Consider the following 27,313-nt stretch of genomic DNA (forward strand, 5'->3'; position numbering starts at 1 on the left):
TTAAAGGGAAATAGTGCTCTTTTTTTTTTACATAAATGATATAAAATGATATAAAAAAATTTGTACATAACTGCTTTTACCTGGATAACTATCACTACTAATTTGATACCGAATGAAAGTTTAAATATTAAATAATTTGCCAACATAGACAATATAATTGTCATTTATAAATGCGACATAATTGTTATTTAGAAATATGAAATATATTAAATAAGTGCAAATAGAAACAAATTTAAATGCGAACTTTCATTAAACGCTAATTTCAGACATTATTGCTAGCTTCTATGCAATTGCCTATTGGCTATTAGTTTCGTTAAGCAAAATAAGTAGCTTTACACTGTTGCAAGATTTTCAATCGAACGACACCAAATTATGCCTTTCCAACATATTTGCCCATCAGTTGTCATTTTTTACAGTATAGTAAAAATATGCTGTTTAGGCACAACATATTATAAGATCCGAGTTCAAAAGTGAGGTGTCAAAAACAATAAGATAGATTAAACAGAGGAAAATGGAATTATGTATACGTATAATAATTTCAATTAAAATAATTAACGTGTATTAATTTAAATAATTAATGTCATTAATATTAATTATAAATAATTAGCAAGGTGCCACATCAGTTCCAGCAATAACTTAAGATGATGAACATATAAATACTGTACCTTTGGATATTGATAATGTACAATTGGAAATAACAGAAAACTAGTTCAATAAGGTCTCTGAAAGAATCTATAAGAGGTAATTAATATATTTCTAATCGATCTGTTTAAACAATTTAATATACATCTTATACGAGTTACAATTGCATACAATTTAACATCCATCTGTATACGAGTATGACATATAGAGTAGTAATAATTGCGACAAAAATATTACAAATGTAAGTCTTAGAGAGCAGTTATTTGTATCTTACAATTGTTTCCGATATCCTATCAAAGTAGCATCCTCACACTCTCGCTTGTATAGTACCAACATCGAAACGCCAAAAGATTTTTGCTCTGTGTCTTATTTCCATGTGACAACTTATGTGGGTGACCAAATTGCTTGCTAATGTCGCCCTCTTCGGTACGAAGTTCAAACTACAAACTGTAATTTCCTCTTTCCATTCCTCCATACTCTTAATGGTGATTCATTGGAGTTTCGTTTAACAAATTCGAGTAGTTGTAATATTCTTAATAAATAAGTTTTGTTCTAAGTGTATACAAAAAAAAAAAAAAATAGTTTAGAAATATAGACGATATATATTTCATTACTTCTTGATATAATCGTACTTATTTAGCAACCATTTTTCAACGTTCTGCCACGTTTGTAAAGCTTAACACTTAGGTGAAGTTTGTACGGTTTTCCGGTTTAAGCTGATATTTAGCGTAAAAAGAAGGAAATAGTTGGATATCGCAATAGTGGTAGTACATTAAATTATTAATTACTTATTAAAAATGCCACATATTTCATTCATTTATTTAACTCAATATTTCTAATTATTCATTAGTGTAACCTGTATTTCCATCATTAACTTACATTAAAAATTGCTTTTTTATTCTGCAGGATATAAAAAAGATACATCATGGTCAACGTCAATCCAAGAGTTTTCTTTGATATAGAAGTAGGTGGACTTCCTATGGGCCGCATAATCTTTGAACTCTTTGCGGACATATGTCCTATTACATGTGAAAATTTTCGTGCTCTATCTACTGGTGAAATAGGAGTTGGAAAAACAACTGGGAAACCATTACATTATAAAGGAATTGTATTTCATAGAGTTGTAAAAGATTTTATGATTCAAGGTGGTGATTTTGTAGTAGGTAATGGTACTGGCGGAGAATCTATCTATGGCGGTACATTTGCAGGTAAAAATATAAATTTAATTTAGTATAAATAATGTTATATTTCTATCAACGTATTTTTTTATAATAATTTAATGATATTCCTTTAAATTAAGTTATAATATATGATTAAATTTAAGTTTTTTTTTGCAATTAATTTGAAATCATATGTTTCTCTCTCTCTCTCCCTCTCTCTCTCTCTCTCTCTCTCTCTCTCTCTCTCTCTCTCTCTCTCTCTCTCTCTCTCTCTCTCTTTTTCAGTTAATAATATTATTTTTTCAGATGAAAATTTTATTTTGAAGCATAATAAGCCATTTTTATTATCAATGGCAAATCGTGGTAAAGATACAAATGGATCACAATTTTTTATGTAAGTAAAAATATTGGTATATGCATGTGTATAATTTTCTCAATAGATTATGTCCTTGTAGCATATCAGATGGTATTGTAGACTATTCCTTTATTTAATATAACGATATATTCTGTATATTAAAATATAGATTTATTTAGTAAATCTAATTATTTTATATATACAAATTATATTTATTACATATATAATTACAAAATCAACTATTTAATCAATAACAGTTGACAAAGTTATTATTTGTCTGTAGTCTGTAATTTGTAATAATTTTTTGAATATAAAAATTTTATATGATGACATCAGTGGCAGATTTACACAGAGGTGGTGGAGGCAATCATCTCAGGCAATATATAATAGAGGCCTCACATGACAAAATAAATTTATTTTAATATCTGGTGACCATTTTATTATTTTTATTTCTGTATTAGCGACTCTAATCGAATTTGGACAATGTATTTTTCATTTCATCATGCATGAACACAGTTGGAGTAAGAAAATATATATTCTGTATAATTGATTTATTTTAATGGGGTCCTAAAAATGGGTAATGCCTCAGGCCCCTTGAAGATTAAATCCGCCAATAGATGACATATACTATTTGATCAAGTAATTGAAAAGGAAATATAGTTTCTATCTTTCTGTATCATATCAATCCTATAAATGTATCAAAAAAGTTATTTATTTATATAATGTATTTTTGTTTTTTATTTATTATTTTTGCATGTTACTATGAAATAATTTTAATAACAATTTATATATTTTGAATAACTAAAAAATTATTATCTATATTAGTTGATGGTGGTGATACTAGATATCCAAAAAAGGGAATGAAATTAAATAGAAATAACTGGGCAATTATTGCATTTATAAAAAGTAATGCCAAACAACATAAAGCAAATAAAAATTAAATAGATGTTTTTAATCATACTACTTATCTTATTCCACAAGAAATGTGGTATTTGGAACATTTCATTATTACACATAGGACTTGCAGAGAATCTTGAAAAGAATAGTGATAATATTAAATGTGAAAGAATGAATAACTATAGCCATGTTTTTGTGTAGTCATGAGGGAAGGGTCTGCACACCACTACTACAACACAATGACCACTGAACGCTGGCTCTTTCTGTTCATCTCTCATCACCTTAATCATATTTTGTTGTTGTAGTACAACACAACCAGCGCCTCACCTCGACAAGTGAGTAAATAACCAAATAAATAATTAAATTGTAACACTGTATATATTTTTCATGGAATTCTTATAAAATGAATAGTGTCCACGTCGTTTTCGGAGAAGTAGTGTCTGGCCAGGAAGTTGTTATGCACATTGAGGGTTTACCTGTTGATCGTATGTCCCGTCCATTGCAGGATGCTAAGGTTGTGAATTGTGGAGAATTAGTATTGAAAACTAAAAGTAAAGGTCAGTAATATAAATTTTTTTGAAATTTTCAATTTTAATTTATATACAAGACAAGAAAAATATTTAGTAATAATAAATAAATGTTTATAGGAAAAAAACACGAATCAAAACGTAGTTCTTCAGAATCAGATTCTGATTCTCATGCAGAGAAAAGCAAGAAAAAAAAAAATAAAAAAAGGTATAGAAAAATTAAAATAATTCTCGTTATTATTGTAACATAACGTGACTCTTCTATATTTCGTATATTATATGCTTATGTTATACATTAGTAAGAAAAGGGTTAAATCAGAAGATGGTGAAATCCATGATTCAAACGAAGATGAAAATGAGAAACCTCATCCACTTGTATCCGTTACAAAAATCGATCCTGATGAAATACCTGAGGTTCCTGCAAATAAATTTTTATACAGAGCAGGACCTACAAACAATGCTAATCAAAAAGAATTTCGACAACATTTTGGCAGGGAACGTATACGATTACGTAGAAAGACTGGACGTGTCTTTAAAGGACGAGGTGTATTTGTAAGTATTTGTGATTTTTACTTTAAAAGTAAAAATACAATGATTCATCTCGTATCATCCTTTTTAATAATCTGTTTTGTGTTACTGATCTACGAATTAGGCAATATGGATATGAGGATAATTAGGATATGATTTCTTTTTTTACATCTATAGTTGTACGTAAATGAATGGGTACATCTGTAAGAAGACTTTTAAAATGATTGAATATTTGTATAAAGGAACTTGATGCCAATTTCATCATAAAATAAATTTAAAAAGTAACACATCATAAATTATTATTTCCAATTTTTACAAATTTCAGCGTTATCACACCCCTTCGCGAAGCCGCTCTAGAAGTGTAACTCCACCACATTGGAAGCAAGCACAAAATCGTACTATCAAATTACATGAATTTCAGGTATGTTTTAAAATTATGACATTTGATAAAGATCAAGATAAATTATCATGTATTTATTCAAATTTTGTTTATAGAAATTGGAAAAGGAACGATTAAAAAAGGAAGAAGAAGGAGGCAAATCCGAAGGCGATAAAATAGATAAGTTTGAAGAGCGGATTGATAAAGATAATTATTTAATGGAAAAATTTGAAAGTAGCGCGTGTATACCCGAACAGTTGGAAAATAAAGAAAATGATCAAATAGAAGAAAAGAATACCACGAATAAAAGCGTACAAGAGAATGAAGATAATGTAAATAAAAATTTGGATATTAATGAAGTGACATCAAATGATAAACTAGATACAAAACGTAAAAATGAGAAGTCTATAAAACATGAAACTAGTCGATACGATAGATACGATTCGAGAGATAGAACCAAAAGACGCAGCAGTAGACGCTCTAGATCGAGAGGTCGTCAGAGATCGAGAGATAGAGATTATGATCGCAGATCTAGTCGTGATAGAAGAAGTAGGAGAAATTATTCTCCTCGTAGACGTGATTCATACAGAACAAACAGATTTGGCAGAGATAATTATAGATATTATGATAGACGCAACGATTACAGGAGAGGTACGTCTAATGCACAACATGATACAGATGGAAATACATCTTATTTTAATAGGGATAAACCAAAGAAAAATCAGAACATTTCTGATTCTGTAGATCAACCAAAATTTAAACGACATTCACGTTCGAGCAGTTCCAGTAGTCAGCACACTAAAGAATAAATAATTTTTGTCTTTATTCTCTTTTCACACTCGTTCAAAAATGAATACAAAGTAATAGCATGGAAGTGCTGATACCTCTTTATAAAAATAAACCTTACATTATAATGTTTTCTTAATCCTGTATTTGTAATACGTCATGCACATTTTTCGTCTGGATCCTGGTAAATTATATAATAAAAATAAGTACTATTTTTTGGCAAGTTACTAGGTTTTCGTGTATTTATTTAAAATCCTCACTTTAACATTTGTTCATTTTTTGTAATTATAAGTTTAATCGATAAAATATTATTCTTTCGCTGTTATTAGAATTGTTGTAAAAAAAAAAAAAAAAAACGTTGAAAGGATAAAATAATAAATGTTAGTATTTTGGATAGAATCATTTGTATTTATACATTAAATATGATTCATAATTGCCATTACTAATAAATTTTCAGCTTTTTTGTATAATGCTTTTATTGTATGTTCTTATATTATAAGCAGAAAGATTCCTAAAAATAATTATTAATTATGTACAGATCATCTGATTTTGAGCATTGACTAATAATGCAATATGCAATACCCTATAATTATTACATATTTACAGATTATGAATATCTATTGTAAAAGAAGCAATTCTTGTAATAGTAGCACTATGCAGCACTTTAATCAGCAAATCATTTGTATATGCTATTTATCTCCGTGTTAGGATTTTAATTATCGTAAAAATACCGTATACACATACTGATCACTAAGTTTGATGTAAAGGTATCGTTCTTATAACGTTTCTCTTCTGACATATATTAATATATTTCTAATTATAATTTAAATTTTACATTAATTTCCATTGAATCATCAATATAAAGCAAATTATTATTGCGCAAACAAATATTTATAATAATCATTATTTATTGTTACATTCTTTCTTTCCTGCATTTTAAACAAGAAACCTATTATATTATAAATTATGATTATATTTTTTTATTATATAATAAAAATTAAACAATTCTTAACAATCCGATATAAGACAAAATATTAAATTAATAAGTGAATAAACAACAACATTTCTAGTAAATCTTCAAAATACAAAATTAATAAGAGAAACTTTTTAAATAAATCAATTCTCTTACACAAGTTATACTATACCTTCAACCATTGAATTATATTTAAGTTACCAAATTAATTTTTTGCATTTCTATATATCCAATATAAAATAATTCATTTTGATAGTACCAATTATAATGTTTATAAAGTATTAAAAAATATCTAAAGAAAAGATATTAATTTTTAATTTCATCGCGTTTATGACACAATACACTTCATAATATTTTGTTTTTTATACTCTCTATCATTAATTTGGAAAAACTCAATGATTTATATTTTCTATGATATTATAACCAAATATAAAATGTATTCGTAATATAAATCCAGCTCATATCAAATTTATTTATATTTTACTCCAATAATATGATTCGGAAAATATGCATTGCATTTAAAGAAGTCAAATGTAATAGATTTGCCTATGAATATTATAACCAAGAAGATGCAAATATAAGTCTTATTAATTAAACGTTCCATAATTTGTTTGCACAAATAATTATTCAGACAAATTTTAATATTCATCTTCCTTTCTAAATTGCTATTGTCACTTAAAATTTTATCCATCTTCTATAAAGTACAAACACTAGATGCTAGATAAGTACTCTCCTCTTATTAGGACGTAATATTTATATGTATTTAAATAAAATATACAATGCTCGATTTCAAACATACTTCTTCGATATAATTATTCAAAAATTGTGACTATAGACAATTTAGTTCAGTGTCCATTGTAGGATAATACTTTCATTCATTGTCATGCCTACTTATCAATTGCATCATAATAAATATAATATTCGTAAAGTATTTGAACAACCTGTTTATCCTTTAAGCGCTGTTATCGTTAACAAGAGATTGCGTAATAATAAACAAGTTAAATGAGTCTTGACTTCATTTCAAATTTATGAGCATTCAGTACTATGGAAGGTCACAGAGAATCACGATGCCAGACCCATGTTTTTTTCGTGTGATCAAACCTGTGAGCTAGCCATTGCTGTTCCAATAATCGATACCTATCTTGGCTAAGATACAAAGGCTTACCTCGTCTATAAAAATAGAGATAAATTATATTATATTAAGTTTTTAAATAAATATCTCTCTAAAATGTTTACATATATTATTACCACACCTACATAAATGAGAATAATTTAACTTTACTTTATGACAATTATTAAGATACAATTAGATTATCTAAGCAAAATGTATGACAAAATTTCAACAAAGTAATAAAAAACAATAATACTATTTGCCAAAATACTTACTTCAGATCTCTGTCTTCTTCTGCAAATGCATCAAGATATAAAGATCCCCATGGACAAGCTCTTCGACCTCTAATTACAATAATATAAGTTGATGTTACCACTAAATATATGCCAGTTCCACCACCACAATCAATTGAATGCTATAAATAAATATTTATACATGTGAATTTAAAAAATCATATAATCGTTTTAACGTTAATTGATAATAATATTAATTAAGAATATAAAAAGAAATATACCTGAACAGCTTCACACACATTCATCTGCTTACAACAGTTCTGCTTTAGGCAGACAATAGCACCACATAATAAACAGATACTAATTTCCTGAGGAACTGAATGACATTGACGACATTGCCGTTCATGATAATACTAAAAAAAAGTTATTAATTTATGAATCCACGGAAATAAAAAATATTGATATAGTACATTATAAATGTATACTATTTACCGTAAAGATTTTTTCATATTCCCTTGGGAGATTGAGCAGTTTCGGTATTTGCCAAGATACATGCTGTTCCTTTATTAAATTTCTAGCTGCATCACTTCTATTAACAAAAGCAAGTAACTGATCGCACCATAGGCGAGGAACAGAAATACTTGCATCTACATCTTGCCAATTTAGTGCCACTGTCGAATTGAAATTATCCCAATCCATACCTTCTGCCACTAATTCTAAATAATACACTAATTTGACAAATTCAAATTGGCGTGACCTAACAAAAGGCAATGGTTGTTCGTATAGATGATATCGGAGTAAAGCAGCCACTCTTAAAAACGGTAAGCATAAAGACTGTATCTGAAAGAAACAAGATAAATATAAAAAGAGCCAAATTCAAATGTATCTATATTTTTAAATGATTGTATAATAATGTATTTTTAATAATTTTGTATTTAATTTTATAATATTTTTGAATAAAACTTACCTGTCGTTCAATCCAATGTGTTTTTACTCTGGCATAAGATACAGAAGATGAAGTTGATGGTTTATGAATAGCTTCGTCTGTACGATAAAGATCACTGTCACTAAAATATTCGATTACTCTGCACAGTATAATCTCTAAAGAAGTGGCAGTACATTCGCCACACTGGCCTCTTCTTAAAATTGTATTTCTTTCTGCTTGTAAAAGATCACAGCTTATCTGCACTATGACTTGATAGTACAGCAAGTTGTATATAACTTTTACAACGCTCGAGAAGTAAGCTGAAAATCAATTACAGTATAATAAGATAAAAGATTTTACAATTTGGTTTTATACAATTTACCTTGATCCAAGTGTAGTGGAAGTAGTAATATAAATTGTATAAGAAGAGCAGTTGGATCTCTGAGTAACAATGGAACTTCTCTTTCATGTGGCGTTAATGCAAGTGGTGCACAAGGTTCTGCAGGTATGCCAGATAGTTGCTGCCAAGTATGATGTACTGGCCATGTTGTTAGTACTTTTGCGTGCATTGCAAGAACATGAAGGAGAGCGACTGCAATTACAATAGGCGATAATTAAGAACATATATAAATAGTAAATAATTGTATTATACGTTCATATGGAACTATTTTTAAAAAATGATGAATATTATCAACCGATCATACCAATACAGTCACGTTTTGGTGTTAAAGGTATAGAATTAGGCGAAGGAACATATAACGATCCACCACGTTGTACGAGTTCAACCTCAAAATTAGTTCTTGCTATAGAAGTTACAAAAAGGAACAAGCTTTGGTGACTAGGAGAACAGTTCTTTTGCTTATATTTTAAATATGTGCAACTTGTCATATCTTCCATGGCTTTTCCCATTGCTACAGCTAAATTTGATGAGACCTGAAATTATAAAATGATTATCAAAGATGTTGAAAATCTATTGAAAATTTCTATATATAAAAAAAAAAAAAAATAAACTTATAATAAATTAACACTTACTGGATTTCGTTGTATCTCTTTTAAAAGGTTATTTAACTCTGAAAGTATTATTGCCGGAGAGGCTTGATAAGATCGTACTACTGCTGCACACTCTCCTAATTGCGGTGATAATGGCAAAACAGAGTTAGCTAATTGTCGACAAAGCGGGCAAAAATATTCGCCTGTATCAACTGCTAGACTTGGTTGCCTTTGTTGACTTTGTAACGATTGTAAATAAGATTTTAAACAATCTAAATGTAAATGATGACCACATGTTTGTACATGAACACCTCCTTCCCAACCCAAATTAACAGATAGTAACCATGAAAACTGTAATACACAAATTAAATTTATATATTACATTACTTACATTATTCCTTTAGTTTTTAAATTTATACATACAGAACGAATGACTTACCGTATCGAAATGTCGATTTAATTCATCTATTCTATGATCAAAATGAGCACCATGTGTGTCACCTTTCGGTATAGGTGGATCTTCATCGGATGTAGGCAAAATGAGTCTGTCTGACCGTTTTCTTCCGTGACCAATAACACTAGTTGCCTGTAATTAAATTAATATTAAATGGAGAAGATCCTTTTATATTACATATACATTCAATAATAAAAAATTTCATAAAGAACAATATCATATATCATACAATACCTGTACTAGTACAACTAGACCCATGGGTTTATCTTCACTACTTGGCGTAGTTTGATTACATATCACACAATCATATTCCTTTTGTCTAGTCAATTTTGTAGTATCATCCTCTTGATCCCAATCCATTCCTGATACACCTGCTTCATCTGTATATTTTATATGAAAGAATAATAATGAATAAGAGCATAGAATAATTTTGTCATAACATTTCATGAATATTCATTATAAGAAAATAATCTTTATTTGTTTTTGAAGGATAAATTTTACCTGTTTTCATTGCTTTTTCCATAAATTGTTTTTGTTTATTGGCAAATTCTGCCATAAGTTTTTGTTGCCTTTCTTTTGCTCTTTTACGCCTTTCTTCTCTTTCTCGATGTTCTCTTTCACGTTGTTCATCCTCACAATCTTGCATACGTGGCCATAATTTATTTCTGCTTTCTATAATAGTATCTTTACACATGGGGTCTAAATTTGCTATTTTCTTAAGAAGTTGTGAAATAAAGAATGGGCCATCGCCAATCCTAGATTCTTTAGCTGGTGCAGCAGTGCTACTACTTGCTTCACTATCTACCATTACACTTTGGTCGGGATTATAACTATCTGGTACTCCTGATAACTGAGAATGTAATTTTAAAAGCAATGAAATTATGCTTTCTCCTACTTTCACAGTTTGTGGCCCAACCTAATAAAAAATTTATATTAGTGTCAAGTATAAAAAAAAAAAATAAACAGACAATATTAATAAAGTGACACTTACTTGAGGTTCTCTTCGCTTGCAATGCTTATGCATGTTTGACGTTGATGGAACAATGTCCGTCGTTGTTGCTCCTGTAGTATTAAGTCGTGAATACATTGTTTGTGTACTGATTATTTCGTTACCTGCCATAACAGCAGGGCGTTGAGGTACAGGCGGTAATGCAGGCTGTTCACCAACCATATCTAGTTATAATTAAATAAAAATTATTTTTTATTGCATGTTATATAAATGGTACTAAAAATGAATGATGTCATATAAGTATGAAATTTATAAAAAAGAAAATGATATATAATATTTATTTCATATTTGTCTAGTTAAAGTAACCTCTAATTATTGGAGAAACTGCTGATTAATGAAAAATTACAAATATAGATAAATTTGCTACTAATTGATAACTAAACATATATAGTATTGAATTTTTATGGATTACACATTACATATGTACACATATCATATGGTATTTCAGTATTTGGGATTTTATCAAAAAACTTAGACTTACAGATTCTATTAAAAGTCAGCTCTTTTGTAGAAGGAATGTTTTAGTAGGTACTTTTGAAATGCCAAGTTATATATTATTTACCCAGATATGAGTGGACAATAGTGTTAAAAAGGATTTTCTATTGTTATTTAAAAATAAAAAGAAATAATTCTCTTGTAATAATTCTATTAAATTATAAATTATTATATTAAGGATAGAGAATTGTGACAGAGTGGATACAATTAAAAACAACATACTGTTTGGTGAAGGAGGTGATTCAAGGGCAAGGGCCATGGATTCTTCAGTGGATGGTGGTAAAGCTCTTTGTAGAGGCATTAAATCACCTTCAACGTTACCATGTTGTATGGCAACAATTCCATCTTCAGGTATAATTGCCATGTCAAAGTCGACTAAAATATAAGGAAAAAAAAAAAAAATATGCAAAACACAACTATTTTCTAAAGTAAGTAATGTTTCTAAGCTATTTCTGATGCTACACAATATTAGAAAATAACAATTGTTTAAAATTATTATTTTTTATAATTTTTGCTACTATCTTATCTTAAATTTTTCATATAAAATTATAAATTTAATACGTAAATCTATAATAAAATCCATGTAATTTATATAAAATATAAAAATTTGTGTGTGTAGAGATAAACTTAATAAAGTATATTTAAAATTAAACATGGTTATAGGGAATATTTGGTAGTCTGGTTAGAATATTGGAAGGTCAAATTGAATGTTCACATTCACTCATATCATCAATCTCTCAAATAATGTACAAAATTCAATGTTATAATACACCTGAGTAGTAAAGTCAGATTTAAACATTTTTATTATTTACCACAAAAGGAATATATTTACCAAATCATTTCTTAAAATTCCTTTCTCTTTTGTCTAGGAAGAACAAATTATAACTTACCACTTGCTGGTGGTAAAGCTGGAAGAGAACCAACATTTACAGTGGTCGATAAATCATTATTATCATTAATTGATTCTACTGATGGTAGAGCCAATACTTCCAATGAACCTTCCTCAGATCCATCATTTAACATTAAAGTAGTAGTAACTTCAGTTGCTTCACCTTGAATTTCCCATTCAAATTCACCTAAAATACACGCATAAAAATTACATATTTTATGTATATAATTAAACAATTATTATTTAATGATATATTCTAAAAATTTATATAAAGAAAATTACTCTTACTGTCTGAACTATTTGGTTCTGGCTCTTGGACTAGAATTATTTGAGGTATCACAGTCCTCAAGTTTTCTGATAAATTATCATTTTCATACCAGCCTGCTAAGTCCATATCTTTAATCGTACGAATTGAACTAGCACCCATATATTGACATAAAGGGTTGATCTAGATGATCAATTGAGATAAAATTAAATACTCAGCTTTTTATATAACTTTTATATAATTCTTATAAGCTTTTATATAATTCTGTTATTAAAATCAATGTTACTTACAGACTTATTAGGTAATTCTGCAGTAACAACTGCCATTTCTAGAAGATAAATGGCTAATGCCATAACATGCTCTGATATATTATGTCCATTCACAGCCTTATATAATATTATAAATATCATAGCATGAAATACTCTAGTACGTAGGACAAGACGTGGATCATCATAATCTGGTGAAACTGGTGCAGGATATCGAAAAGGTGGCCACGGTGTTGCATTATTCTTTAATTTACCTGATTGTTTTACACTAGATAATACAATATCAGATTATATATATGTGTGTGTATATAAATTTTATTATTTTGCTCATATGCTTCGTATTACTAAATTTTTAAACTTACTATTCAGTAAAACGATCCATAGATATTTGAAAATCTCTTCGATGAACAGCCCTTAGTAAAACATGTAATGGATCAAATAATTCATCCCAAACTCGTGGTTTAGGACCATACATGCCTTGCTGCATATATCCACTAGCTTCAAGATTTGGAGCTCGGTATTGTGCTACCTGTAAAGTAATTATATACGAATAGGAAAAGAAATAATATATTAAAAACTATATAAAAATAACAAAAACATACTTCAGCTAAAACAGATTCAAAATCTCTGTTCTGCGTAGTGCCACACCGTTCTGGCATTAATTCCATTAACTGACTATGAGTTTTATCTCCCATACATAATAATGTGACCATTTCAAGACAGGACATTTCAGGGTCAGACAAACCTGAAGATAATTTTCACAAATAGTGGTATAACAAAAGTACTACATATTTAATAATAACAATATATACGCACCTAAATTCGTTCGTACATTAACTAAAGTTGCCAAAAATGTTAAACAGCTTTCTAACATAAGAGTGTCATGTTCACCTTCTAAATATTCATTTTGAGGAGCATGATATAAACTCAGACTCATCCATTCTTGCACGTGAAATCTATGTAAATAACAAATATCATATTATGTAGTATGTTCATACGGAAATAATTACAAACTTTGAAAGAAAGTATATTACTTTTCAATAACAGTTTTTAGGAAAACATCTGGCTGTAGTTTTGTTGCACAAATTTGTAATAAATACAAATCTGCATCAACCATTGAATTGCAGAAATTACACTGTATATATGTCATAGCTTGTCCTTTTATTTGCAGTCCATTGCGTACCCATAACCCATTTAAAATTTCAGAAAATGCCACCTAAAAGAAAATAATTTTATGTTTAAATATTATGGTTTACATACAATTTTTATTTGATAATTAATTTTTTAAAATTATTTCAACAATTAAGAATATTTTCATCAAAAGCTTAGAAGAGGTATATTTCAAATTGTCCACTTTTTCCCTAAGTCATAATAAAAAGAATAAAGTACTTCTCGCTAAATCCTATATCAAAATACTTCTAAAAAAAAATAAGAGAAAACAACACATGTTACTTTCATTTCCTTAAAATCTTATAATATTGAGTCGTTTGGAAATTTCTTAATAAAATTTAAGAAAAATTCAGTTGATATATTTGTGGAAAATAAATATCTTATATAATATTTCCTTCAACAACTTTTTACTTTATAATCTTTTCCTCAAAAAACTTTTGATTTTTTGCAAAAATGAATTACTCTAAATGGTTTTTGCAAGCCTTTAGCACATTAAATTTTTTATCATTAAAAAACTTTTATAAGGATCAAATTATTAATAATCGGATAGTACTACGTTCATGAAATAAAAGATACCAACCAAGACGTAATAACTTTTGTTAAATCTTCATCCATATAAGCGATTTAATATCCTGCCGAAAAACAAGACTTCCCATTGATCAATTCTGAGCATTTTTCTTTTATTTTCTCATGTAATAGATTCAATTAGGGACAGTATTTATGATTAACGGTTTCTGTGTTTTTCAATAGATTATAATAAATATTCCCTTTACAATCCTACGAATATATAGTAAAATTCTCTTTAAATCTATCTTTTGTACTTCGTTGTACAGAATTCATTTCTCATCCTGTTTAATTATTTACTTAAAAAACGTATAATTTTCATTATGTTTTAATAATGAATTTCAGATAGAAATGCTATCTATTAAATTTTTCTTTATTAAAGCACTCATACATCATAATCGATAGTAGCATTGTTTGTAGTTTGATAATAGATTGATTGAAGCATCCAAATCATTTCAAATACTAATATAAGGCATTATCTGATATTTTCAACATGACGAGCAATTTGTCAAGTAGGATATCGTGGATTACTTTCAATTAATGTCTTTATTTCGTCATTTTTAATAACGAGTGATTGGCCGGAGCATTTTATATCTTCCAAACAAAAATTACCAGTTTTGAGATGTAAAGACCGCTTGTGTACCGTACTTTTACCAATAGCATCATTTCTATAAACCATACATATCTTTTTCTTCGTTTCAAGTGCATTTTTATTCTTACGATAGTAAAAAAACATCAAATGACGAAAATGCACTTTTCTATTTTTCATCATCAACAAGCGTTTTTACACGCACAATATATTTTATTGCTTTTTTAATATAATTTGTAGAATTGTCGCTTTTGAAGTTATATTGAAATGTAACAATGTTAGCAACAAATGACGACCATTGAAAGCTTTAGAAATAACACCTGATAAAAACGTTATGAACTTTTCGACAATCCAATGCAATAATCCCTCGATACGTCCACCAATCCGAAGTAGTTTAGAAAGACTGAATCACGCACGATGTCGCAGCACGTCAGTTCGCAACGGTCCTTTCAACGTAAACGATGGCATGTTCCCTTCTCTTTTCTTCTTTCTTTCTTAAAAACCTTCATGCCAGCTTGGACCATTTCATTCGTTAACTTTGAAAAGTGTATTATATATCGGTTTAAAATCGAAAGAAAAAATTGGAAGGAAGAAAATAAGAATTTTATTACCATTAGCGAAGAGTTGTAGAAGATTATCATAGAAAATTGTTTAAAAATGACGAGAAAATGGAGTGGAAAAGTGCTTTCAATGATTTTGATTCTTATATCCTTTCATTTTCAACCAAACGATAGCTTAGGAGTCTTCACCTTTGGTGATGTAGGCGAGATACTTAGATTTGGCCAAGAAACTATGCATGGTTTGCTCGAAACTTTGGATATTATTACAGACACTGTACCCGGTATGGAAGATAATATTCCATTTATAAAGAGAATGGAGAAGGTACTAAAAAATCGTATAAACGAGGTATCGCATAAGGTTGATATTTACCAAGAGAAGACGCAGGCCAGAACACAGAAAGTATTAGAACAACTAATGAGTAATTTACCGATGAAGTTATCTATGGAAGAAAATTTTCGTAATTTTGATCATTACGTTGGTCAGATCAATGACCTTTACGATGTCTTTGTGAAGTATGCTACAGCGCCTGAAACATACGAAAGGTTTACGCTCGAGGATTTTGCAAAAGCCAGTATCTCGCCTGGTCTAGGTGCTCTTCCGGATGTATTGAAAACACTTCATCGTTTGGTCGTTCCGAGTGAATCGCAGCTATACAATAGAAGTATTATCATCTCTTTTTCAAATCAAATGAAGGTAAGGTCACAAGAAATAGCGCATTTTTCTTCGTGCAATTTTTCGTGAATGAATGTTTTTTTGATGAGCTAGGAGAAACTTTCAAAATCTGATAACTATAACGCTAGAATTTTTTCAATGAATTCTTTGAACGACACTAAATTTTTTATGTCGAGAACGATACGCGAAAACAAGAAATAAGCATTTGTAAATTCTGAATACCTATGCTACCTTCCGATTTTAATTTTGGAATTAAAATGCATAAATACGTTCGTATAACGACGAAGTGATTCGATTAGCGCACGAGCGATATAAACCTAATATAAAATCGGAGAATATATATTCTTATTTTATACGAATATTGTTAGACAGGAAGTTACTAGATTTTATCAATTTTAACTACCATGAAAGAACGACAAATGAACGAATATCCTGTCACTCAATCCACTCTGATAATCCCTGCTCGTATTACGTATCTATTAACCATGAACAAGTCATCGGAGATTGAAGAATATATCGGTTGAAGAATATTCGACGAATTACACTGTTGAAACAATAAAATATCTGCCCATATCAATGTTATCAGGCTTTTCAAGATATAAGTTACAAGTATTTCAATACGACTGGAACAAACGACGTAAACAAACAATCTGCAGATTTTGCAAGTAATCACATTTTGCACAATTTACTTTGTTGTAACATTTTAACTCGCGCAAAAGATAAAAAATTATATATAATATACAATAAAAGAATTAAATAATATATAAATTAATTATTTAATTGCGGTCGCGGAAGCGATGTAAGTTCACATATAAATATATAAAGAAAAAAAAATATGCCCGTATCCTATTAAGATAGAAGCCGTTTAGATTTAACAAGAAGCTAGAAACAAATAATGGCAACAAATACAAAACGACTTACAAAGAAGGGTGATTCATCTTTAACTTAAACCCTTTCACTATCTTTAAAAGCCTGTTGTATATGTTACTCTATTTATACTATAAAGTATCGAAGAAAAGAAAAAAAGAAGAAAAGATAAAGCGACTTTGAAAGTCGTTCAACCATCCTGCACATCAATAATCGAATACCGATCTCGAATCGCTAGTTAAAGTAGAAAATATTCCAGTTCTATGTACACTCGACGCATACAGTTTTTGATTCAAGCTGTATTCATGCAGTGTAGTCAACGAAGTAGAAAGAGAAAGAATGAGAACGGTATGAGGGACATGCGCAGGATACATAATAACATTACTTACTCGAGAAGTAGAGGGGAGAGTGAAACGATGAGAAGTAAACGAGAAATCTCCCAGTCTAGTTTAAAACATTTGGAAGGAGTGTTCGTGAATTTTTCGTGAAGAAGTGCTTACGTATATTATCAATTATTTTTTAGAAAAATTAAAAAATACTAGAATACGCAAACATCGCAAATAAGTTTACCGTGCAATTAAATACGGTTTTTAACAAGCAAGCATGCTTGTAAAGTAACTGATAAATCGCAAAATTACGTCTCGCTTTTTTCTCTTTTTCAAGGTTTCTCGAGAAACTTCAGCTTTAAAAAAAATAAAAAATAAATGCGCGATATAACAATCATGAACGTCAACATATTTGTTCCTTTATAAAATAAAAAGAAAAAGACAACTACATGACAAAGACGCAAAGAATGCTACATTCTCATATTTCTTGTCGCGTTTTATAAACGCTTATAAGTCGCGTGGATCACGAGTAAAGTCTTTGTCTCTTTAGTAGAGTGACAATACTTGTATAATATATTACCTATTGTTTTAAATTGAACTTTGTAAAAAAGAACTAAAATCATTGTTACTTGAAATGTATGCTACTTATGATTATTTTACTATAAAGTACCACTATTAAAGTATCGCTTACGAATTCGTACATACTCTAAACAAAAAAAAAAAAAAAAAAAAAGCGATTGTAATTATATAATTTGCACCTTTCTTAAAAATGAATCTTACAATTTGAATAAATATAAGATATCTTCGTTGATTGTGAGACAAGTTACTAAATATTTTGACATAATAATATCAGTTTATTATAACATTTATCTTTTGATGGCGATTGAATTTGAACGTCCTAGCAACCTAATAATAGTTAATTATATTATACAGTACACTCGAAAGATTTATCACGTGTCTCTATAAGGATTCTTTCTTTATCCTTTGTACCGTTTAGCTTGAGAATTAAGAACGTTTTTCAAATTTTTTATTGTGTATAATTCCGTAATTACATGACTTTGCTTTAATTCTACAATAAAGGAAGTAAGCGTCACGGAAAGAAATTTGAATATCGATCGCCAATGTATGAGTATAACTATCGCGTAGTAACCTTTATTTTTCATCTGATGTTGTAATGCTAATAACGCTATCTGAACCTTGGAAGTTTTCCGCGTTTTCGAGATCTCTAATTTAACATTTTTATGTAAGATTTTAGTCACTATTGTTGAAAGATCGCTGAAATTGTAGCCTGTTGTAAAACCAAAGAAGCTACGAGAAAGTCGAAAAAATGACGCTGTTAAAGTCATTGATGTGTTTGCTTTTTTTGCTTGGAACGTGGACAATTAAAAGTGACAGTAAAAATGATATTTCTTTGATCGACAAGTTAAGACATGAATTGCTTGAGCTTGAAGTAACATTGAAAAAGGAATTGGATAATCCCAAATGGACTCTAGCTAAAGATTCTGATATATATTTATATATTATAAAATTTTATAAAAACTTCTGTGACTACATCGAACAATTATTTCCAAATAATCATCAGATTCATTTAAATTCTTTAAATTCATTATGGATTTGGGCAAGAACACAACAAGAAACAAAAGGCATAGATGAATTGTACATGATATTTAGAGAAATGCAACATGAAGTTGTAGATCAAAATATACCAGTTAATATAAAACGTCTAACAAATTTTGCAAAAACTATTTTAAACGAACCTAGTGCATCAATACCTAAAGCACTACAGCGTATAGCTGACTATATTGTGAACCAAAAATTATTCATTTCAGCTTATCAGGTAGTGTGTTTAATGCAAATGATATTAGGAAACATTTAAAAAAGGATCTGTATTCCTATATAAACTATTTAAATGTACTAAAACTTCTAATTATGAAGAATACATTATTATAAGCTGTATGATATGAATGAATGAATGTTTTTATGAATGACATGAATCTTTGTTTCTATATATATACAGGAAACTTCATCTCAAATCTGTAGTGAACAACAATCTCCACAACAATTATTATTCAATTTGTACAATGCAATTGCACTTACAGAGATTAAAGGATATACAATGATGCAATTTTCTTATATGTTGTTGCGATTATATATCAATGGTATATCTTTCATTCATAAAAATATGACTTATTTAAAACATTTACTACTTATTTGATATTTAAAATCTATATTTTTACTCGTTATATTTTAGGTTCAAATTTTAATGAAGAATTGGAATTACTAAAGCAACAATATGCTGAAAGAACATCAGAAACATTAAGGGCAGTAAAAACTGCAATGGCTTTTGCTCCTCAGGAATTTTGGAGATGTGATCCAACCAAACACGAGTTAGGTATATCCAATAATTATATTACCTTAATAGAAATTATATCAATACTGTTTTAAAGTGGTAAATAAATTATTAAATATGTTTTTTTATCTTTCTAGACAAGACATATATGGAGTTAAAACAATTATTTCAAGGATATATTGTTAACGAAGTTGATATGAATAGTGACTCTACATGTAGAGAAAATTGTGCCTACTATGGATATGCAAAAGTCCATGGATGTTACGGCAATCAATTCTGTGCACAACAACGAACATGTGGTGGTAAACTTGTAAATTGTGAATATATTGACTCTGATATGTGGATTTGTCCTTCGGTATGTACATTTGTTATTTTTTTTCAAACTATTTATCGGATACATACAATTTCTTTTTTCTCTGTGATTAAGTAGAAAAAGAGTTCAAGAAGATATGAGTACATAGAATATGAAAATGGTAAAATATATGGACAAAAAAAGACTTGTCAAAAATCTCTTACTAAAGTCGACAGCTGGTGGCGTTGGCTATTTTGGCATTGCAGTTATTGTTTTTGTTATTGTGATGATCATAACTCAAGCTCAGATCGATATTTTAATCTACGACCAGTTATGGCAGATATTAAAAATAATAGGTAATAATGTCATTCCTTATTATGATATAAATACTCTATATACAAATCTACAAACTGATTGTATTTAAATTTGTAGAGTAATAACAGGAATCAAATTAACCAAATTAAACCAAATAATACATATTCAAATTCAAGAAGGAGAACTGCTTCCACATGGAGATATAAATTCAACTACTGTTACATGGAAGCCAGTAGATGCATATACTGTTTATGATTCTAATGTTAAAAATGGGATCGATTATCATACTATAGTGTGGGAAAAACGAGCGATCGATATGGACGATTTAAAATCTCCTGAAAATCATCTTTTAACAGGTATTTTATATAAAGTTTAAATCTTTTATCACGTGCTATATATTTCCGTCTTTAATAATTTTTATTAAACATTTTTAGGTGTAAAACTACGTATGATTGGTACTCGCTTAAATTTGGAAATAATGGTAACTCCATTCAATTTCACGACAGGCAAATTAATACAACCATTACAAAAAAGTTATTGGATAAGTAATGACATTACTGACAGGTAAATTAGATTCTCTAAATGATATTTAATGCAAAGGATATCTATTTATACCTCAGCTATTTTAGGACGGAATTAAAACTCAAGAATCCAGATATTCCACTTCGTTCAGAGTTACAACATATCTCTGATTCAGGCGTAAATCAATATCTAAACTTTGCTCCTAGTGATCGCGAAAAAGATGCTGCACAGAGTACTATACCATTTTTAGACATTCAACCAGTGGAGCCAAACCCACCAGTACCTATAGCAGGTGCTGGGATTTTTCATAAGGGTAGGTCAGGCTCTGGAGGATTTCTTGCTTTAAAATTGATAACGTATAATTTTGCTCCACATCTACATACTGACCTGCCACCTTCACCACCCGTTATTGAAAAATATAATGAAATAACAGCAGTACTCAACTAATTCGTATTACAATTTTTCTAAAAAATTAATATTACTCTAGAATAATCATAAATGTAGTTTAATGTCAGTGTTGTTTTTCTTTTATAATATCAACTCATATAAATAGAATTATCTTATCTTTCTTGTTTTAAAAAATTTGTTTTAAAACTATTAATTTTGTATGTATACATTTTTTTAAAAATGTAAACAGAATATATAACGGTATAAATAATAATAATAAGAAAAAAAAACATTAATATTGCGTGTCGGTTTTATACATTTTTTCTTTTTTAAAAATTTAAGTATAAATTGTGCAATGTATAATAACTCATGTATAAAATACTGTGTTATTTATAACACATGTCCAGTTTGTAAAATAGACATACTATTTTTTAATTCGATATTTTTTTATGGATATATCTTTAACCTACCTTTTTTAAGTTAATCTCTTCATTTTATAGAGTAGTTTTATAAGCATATTTGATAAAAATAATTAAAACTTACCTGTACTCGCAGTGGATGCATCATAAGAAGATGAAGCATGTCAGTGGGTGGTAACAAATCTTGAAGTGTTACACCTTGCTGTCTAACTGCTTGACACATAAATACTGCAAAGTATCTATGAAGGGGAAGATGAAATGATACTTGTAGACTATCACTCTGAAACAAAAAATAAAGTATATTTAATATTTTAAACCTAAAAACAATTGTCTAATCTATTATGTAACACACAATTACATTCAATAATACAAATTACTTCAATTTCCAATTTAATAATTTAAATGTAAAAATATATCCAAACCAATCAAATTGGATCGTATGTTAAATTTAACTTTTTCATTACTGACAAAATTAGCTGCCAGAACATCACTGTTGAACAGGACTGCATACCATGTGTACAATTTGCTCGCGGATAGTTTGGCGAATTGAATTTGCTTTTTATGTCTTGAAAAGGCATTAATTTTTTGATAATAAAAATTAAAATCATAGTAATAAAAATGAAAGAAAAGGACAGCAAATAATATGCTATAGACAAAACATTAACACATCCAACAAATGTATATTTGTTAATTTAGTAAGTGTTATATATCGAGAAACCTTAATCGCCCATAATATGTGAATAGCGATTATAGTCATAGTAGCGAAAAGATCAACATTACGCAAAACAACCATCCGCGAAATAATAAATGTTTATGAATTTAAAAAATAATTTAGAAGTATCATTACCACGTTAGGATGAGTATAATTCACTCCGTCTAACCAATCTTGCAAAGCTATGAGACAAAACGTAAGAACTCTTCTACTAAGAGTTGCACTTTCAGGTCCACGCAGATGTGAAACCAATGCCCACATTGGATAAGCACTAGCTTCTAATTCAGCACTGAATGCTGCATAATATGTGTTGGGTTCAAATTCAACGTGTTGACTTAATTCTCTCTGATTAACATTCATTCCTATAATAGACATATAATTACTCTCATTAAATAAAACCATTTTCTATAATATAAGTACAGTGAACAGAATACAGATTGTTTCTGCTTTAAAAATCTCTTTTAAATAATATGATACGAAAGAATCGATCCTTTATGTAACATTATTAAAGTTTTTAACGAGAAAAATTGCCAAGAAAAAAAGATGTGTTTATTACATTGCATAGAAAATGTAAATCTCACTTTACGAAAAATAGATCAGAATAAATTACTTCATAAATACAAAAACTATCTGTTGTAATAGATGTAATGTTGTAATAGATAATTGAGTATATTATTAATACCTTGAAACATAGAAAGAAAATCAAACCACATTTCCAAAAGTGTGTCATCACTCATAAATCTTACAGCAACAGGTTTGTGAGAAAGAACATTATTTAAATCTGACACAAGAGGCCAGTAGCAATGTTCTTTCATTACTTGCCGTGCACAGTCAACAACATAATGAAAATTTTTATCTGGATCTACAATATAAACAAGCAATATAAATAATTAAAATAAATTAATTTAATTTAACAATGTAATATTTTACAACATAACGTATACGTATAAATAAACTATATATAATATACTATATAATATAAATAATACCATATTTATACGAAATACATACCATGTAATGTATTTTGAATTAATATTTTACTCATCATATATTTTAAACTAATAACCATTACATGTAATAATTTCAATTGGTCAACCATCCTCAATGCAAGACCTTCATTACTAAATAACTAAAATAGAAATGAACCAGTTTAGTTATAAATTAACTGACTTGAAAAAAACCATAAGAAAATATTAGAATGAATAATAATTACCTGTACGCTAACATGCACAACCCTATTGCTAAGAGTATCTGGATCTGCAGAACGTTCTAACATCATAGAAATTCTGCTATAGTGCAGAACAAATGCACGAGTTAAAGCTTCTTTATAATCAGGTTCAGGTAACATATTTAATAATAAGCATACTAATTTTTGTGGAAATTCATAGGCAACAGTCCAAAACATTAATTCTTCCAAAAAAGTTGTATGTTCTAAATGTTCTTGTAAAGATGCACATTCTGCAAATTTAAAAAAATGGATCTTTCAGTATATCAATATTTAACAATAACAATGAAGTCACATACAATATTTGTCAAAGATTTTTATAATTTACCTTTGTATTCATCAGGTGGTTCTGGATTTGGTAAAGATTTAACAGCATCTTGGTATATTTTGTTGCTATCTTGACAATAGCTATCATACTCTGATTGACCAGTGAAGATAGAAGGATCCATAAGACCTCTATACTTTTGTGGATTAGTGAGTGCTGTTGTCATAACGTGCCTCATTAGTGCACCCATATTGTTCAAATCAAGAAGCATAGTTAAATAAACATCTGCATCTTGTATAGCAACTCTATAATCTGTATATTCTCGTATACTGGGTAATCCCACTTTACTAAAACCAAAAATGTAATTCATAATATTCCAATTATTTATTTAAACAAATGTTTAGAATAAAATTGACTTACCAATTTTCTCTTAAATGTTGAATAAGACGTAGAATAATTTTGGGCATCATTGCTTCTGCAACACACATTAAATCTGAAGGTGCAGCAGATTTATTAACAGCAGCTTTTGGTCCATGCTTATCACAGAAACTGTAAATAAGAATCGCATTATTATTTATATTTAGAAAATTTTCAATTCGTAAACATTTGTAATGATTACTTAATATATCAAATACCTTTATTTTACAACAATTAAATCATAAATGTTTAATCTTGATAATAACATACCCAGTCTCTTTCATAACAGATGCATCACCACAATCGCAAGCACCACCAGCTTGACTAAGAAACATATTAAAATCGTGACGATGATGATTCCCTTTCTTGAAGCACTCAGTACAAAGAGACATACAAGGTGATATTCCACAAGTACGACAACGATATGCTACAAAATTAGGAGTCCACACTAATCCACATGTAGTAGCATTGTCATAAGTGCGTACTAAAATATAATGATACTTATAAATTTCAATGTCTGAGAATATAATATATATATAATATATAGAATGTAATAAATATCTTATAATATATATATATTAGAATAAGTAGGAAATATTTTAAGGATAGCTTCAATATATTAAAACAATTAAAAAAAGTTCATATAAACATATGTCCTATTTGGCTTTATGTTTACTTGTAGGCTTATCTGAAATCGATTGTATACAGAATACCCATTGACAGTGTTAAAATTCTCTGTAAAAAAATTAAAAAGAGTTTCCAGCAAATTCAAATAATATGTGGATATATACAGAAACTAAGATAATCATTAGTAAGATGTTTATAGGTTTGTATTTACATATAAAGAGGTAATTATAAACATCTTTTATAAAAGAAAGTAAATAAAGTTTCTTGAAAATCAAATCCACTATAATACAAAAATAAAATCAAATAGGACATGTTTCTATAAATTTTTTTTATTGTTTAGATGTACTTAAATCACCTCTAAAATATTTCTTATTTATTCTGGAATATCCTGTATATACTTAATAAATTGTTTATGCAATATAAAATTCTGATACATTACTTAAAATTTAAAACATTAGAAACTTCTATGTTAGTATTATTACAAATAATAACAATATATATTATTATTGAAAAATTGTTTAGTTTTAAAGTTTAACTTTCGAATAAGTTAAAGAGTATATTTATGTACTCCTACAGCAAAATTATATAAATTAAGAATTAAAATTCTAAACAGGTAAATAATACTTCAAATTAGATATTCATATACTAACTGTTAAAATTTATATATATATACATATACATATACATATATATATATATACACACACACACACACACACACACAACATTGTAGATAAAATAATTCTATAGATGCCAAAAGCACAAATTTCAACAAATTTATAACAAATTAATAAAATGAAGTGACATATGAATTATAAAGGACTACTATATTTTTAAAAATTATTCAATTAGATATATTTTATATGAGTAATATACGAAAATTAATAATATATTTTTTCTCTATACTAAATGTATATTTATATGTTACATATAGATTATACAATATCATAAAATCACTTCAATACATCAGAATATCTCATAAATATACTTAATTCAATTCAATTAATATTGTAACATTTACTTAGTATATTCAACATATGCTTATGATATATTTAAAGCACAAGATTAGTAATATAAATAGGCGACCCTCTGACCTGTATTTGCATATTCGTCTGGTGTACGGCCACCTGCCATTAGCCATTTACACCAATCGATAGTTTCCCAGTCATCAATGGGTTTACTGGGATTCAAAAGAATATCCAAGAGTTCATTCAAATGTGGTGGACCTGCTGCATCGATGGTTGGATTGCTACATTCCGCATGAATATATGCAGCAGCACCACGTTTCCCTTTATTCATCAACACCTGTGCCGAAGCACTGGAGGTTGATGCCATTTCGTAATTAATATTTCTTGACAAAGCAAGATAAAATGATTAAATGCGTTGTGTTGGCATTCAAGGGTCACTAAAGTACACAAAGTGCCAGTTGAACGATCGAAAGACGACTCCGTTCCTTATAATTTTACGGTACCAATAGCACCGTGAATTCTCGTGGTGCAGTTCACGCTTTCCGATGACTTTTTGATGCGAAAACTTCCGAGAAACCTTCCAAAAAGAGAAGAACTATAGACCTGTAAATTCTCGGCAACCTCCATATCAACAAGAATCTCCCGTCAATTCTGTCTCCTTCGCCAATTCTGACAGCATGACGAAAATATCAGGCAGCTCTTTAACATGCACTATTGTTATAGACTATATGCTGCTTTTGATTCGCAGATTTATCGTATCAAGTAACGTACGATGCTTTAATATCAGTTATCGTCGAAAACTGAGACAAATCCACAATTGCGGAAGGAAAGAAGCTGAGAGAAGCACTCAATCACCAATCGCTCATCCAGTTAACCGTAGTTTGTTCGTCATAGAATCGTTCGGCAATCTTCAGTACTTCGATTGTGATATTTCCCTACTTTACCGACAGATATATTTTCTTGTCATGTATTTTAGAATTAATAACGATAAATGATTGGATTTAAAGAATTGTCGACTGCAGTTCTTCAAGATTTCCATGTATACTCTGACAAAATACTATACTGTGATTGGTTGATACGAGATACCAATCTTCGATATTGTTTACAAAATAATTATATGTTTTATTATTTTTAAATGTACTGATATTTCTTAAATATTTTTGATATTCTTATTTAGTTTT

At 28.7% G+C, this 27,313-nt stretch overlaps 3 protein-coding genes across 9 annotated transcripts; 2 read left to right on the plus strand and 1 right to left on the minus strand.

Annotated features, from left to right (window-relative positions):
* The first annotated feature begins 404 nt into the window (after positions 1–404).
* On the plus strand, positions 405–5,501 carry LOC122636815 (peptidyl-prolyl cis-trans isomerase G). 3 transcript variants are annotated; one of them, XM_043828432.1, is made up of 9 exons: positions 405–741; positions 1,549–1,850; positions 2,109–2,196; positions 3,360–3,389; positions 3,466–3,611; positions 3,702–3,789; positions 3,881–4,133; positions 4,435–4,530; positions 4,605–5,501. In XM_043828432.1, exons 2-9 carry the CDS (start codon positions 1,568–1,570, stop codon positions 5,295–5,297), a joined length of 1,677 nt encoding a protein of 558 aa, XP_043684367.1. In that variant the 5' UTR covers positions 405–741; positions 1,549–1,567; the 3' UTR covers positions 5,298–5,501. The 3 variants fall into 3 exon arrangements, with proteins under 3 accessions (XP_043684367.1, XP_043684375.1, XP_043684356.1); XM_043828440.1 differs by lacking the exon at positions 405–741 and adding an exon at positions 1,014–1,403; XM_043828421.1 differs by lacking the exon at positions 405–741 and adding an exon at positions 1,018–1,406.
* Positions 5,502–7,034: 1,533 nt separating this feature from the next.
* LOC122636627 (E3 ubiquitin-protein ligase Ubr3) lies at positions 7,035–27,042 on the minus strand. 2 transcript variants are annotated; one of them, XM_043828041.1, is made up of 29 exons: positions 26,259–27,042; positions 24,808–25,021; positions 24,541–24,669; positions 24,184–24,467; positions 23,844–24,088; positions 23,642–23,759; positions 23,313–23,492; positions 22,766–22,992; positions 22,043–22,198; positions 13,919–14,100; positions 13,701–13,840; positions 13,487–13,629; positions 13,247–13,413; positions 12,909–13,152; positions 12,642–12,801; positions 12,355–12,540; positions 11,687–11,839; positions 10,952–11,133; positions 10,462–10,876; positions 10,195–10,340; positions 9,946–10,092; positions 9,549–9,857; positions 9,221–9,449; positions 8,899–9,108; positions 8,559–8,836; positions 8,084–8,431; positions 7,873–8,004; positions 7,634–7,773; positions 7,035–7,417 (listed from the first exon to the last, which is right to left on the minus strand). In XM_043828041.1, exons 1-29 carry the CDS (start codon positions 26,497–26,499, stop codon positions 7,300–7,302), a joined length of 5,823 nt encoding a protein of 1,940 aa, XP_043683976.1. In that variant the 5' UTR covers positions 26,500–27,042; the 3' UTR covers positions 7,035–7,299. The 2 variants fall into 2 exon arrangements, with proteins under 2 accessions (XP_043683976.1, XP_043683985.1); XM_043828050.1 differs by lacking the exon at positions 11,687–11,839.
* On the plus strand, positions 15,635–21,939 carry LOC122636733. 4 transcript variants are annotated; one of them, XM_043828292.1, is made up of 9 exons: positions 17,100–18,269; positions 18,921–19,470; positions 19,651–19,792; positions 19,885–20,025; positions 20,121–20,338; positions 20,414–20,631; positions 20,708–20,946; positions 21,025–21,154; positions 21,220–21,939. In XM_043828292.1, exons 2-9 carry the CDS (start codon positions 18,961–18,963, stop codon positions 21,557–21,559), a joined length of 1,938 nt encoding a protein of 645 aa, XP_043684227.1. In that variant the 5' UTR covers positions 17,100–18,269; positions 18,921–18,960; the 3' UTR covers positions 21,560–21,939. The 4 variants fall into 4 exon arrangements, with proteins under 4 accessions (XP_043684218.1, XP_043684227.1, XP_043684234.1 ...); XM_043828299.1 differs by having other exon boundaries at positions 17,100–17,807; positions 18,882–19,470; XM_043828309.1 differs by having other exon boundaries at positions 17,100–17,807.
* Positions 27,043–27,313: the final 271 nt, after the last annotated feature.

This window comes from Vespula pensylvanica, chromosome 1 (assembly GCF_014466175.1).
Source record: "Vespula pensylvanica isolate Volc-1 chromosome 1, ASM1446617v1, whole genome shotgun sequence".
Classification (NCBI taxonomy): Eukaryota; Metazoa; Arthropoda; class Insecta; order Hymenoptera; family Vespidae; genus Vespula; species Vespula pensylvanica.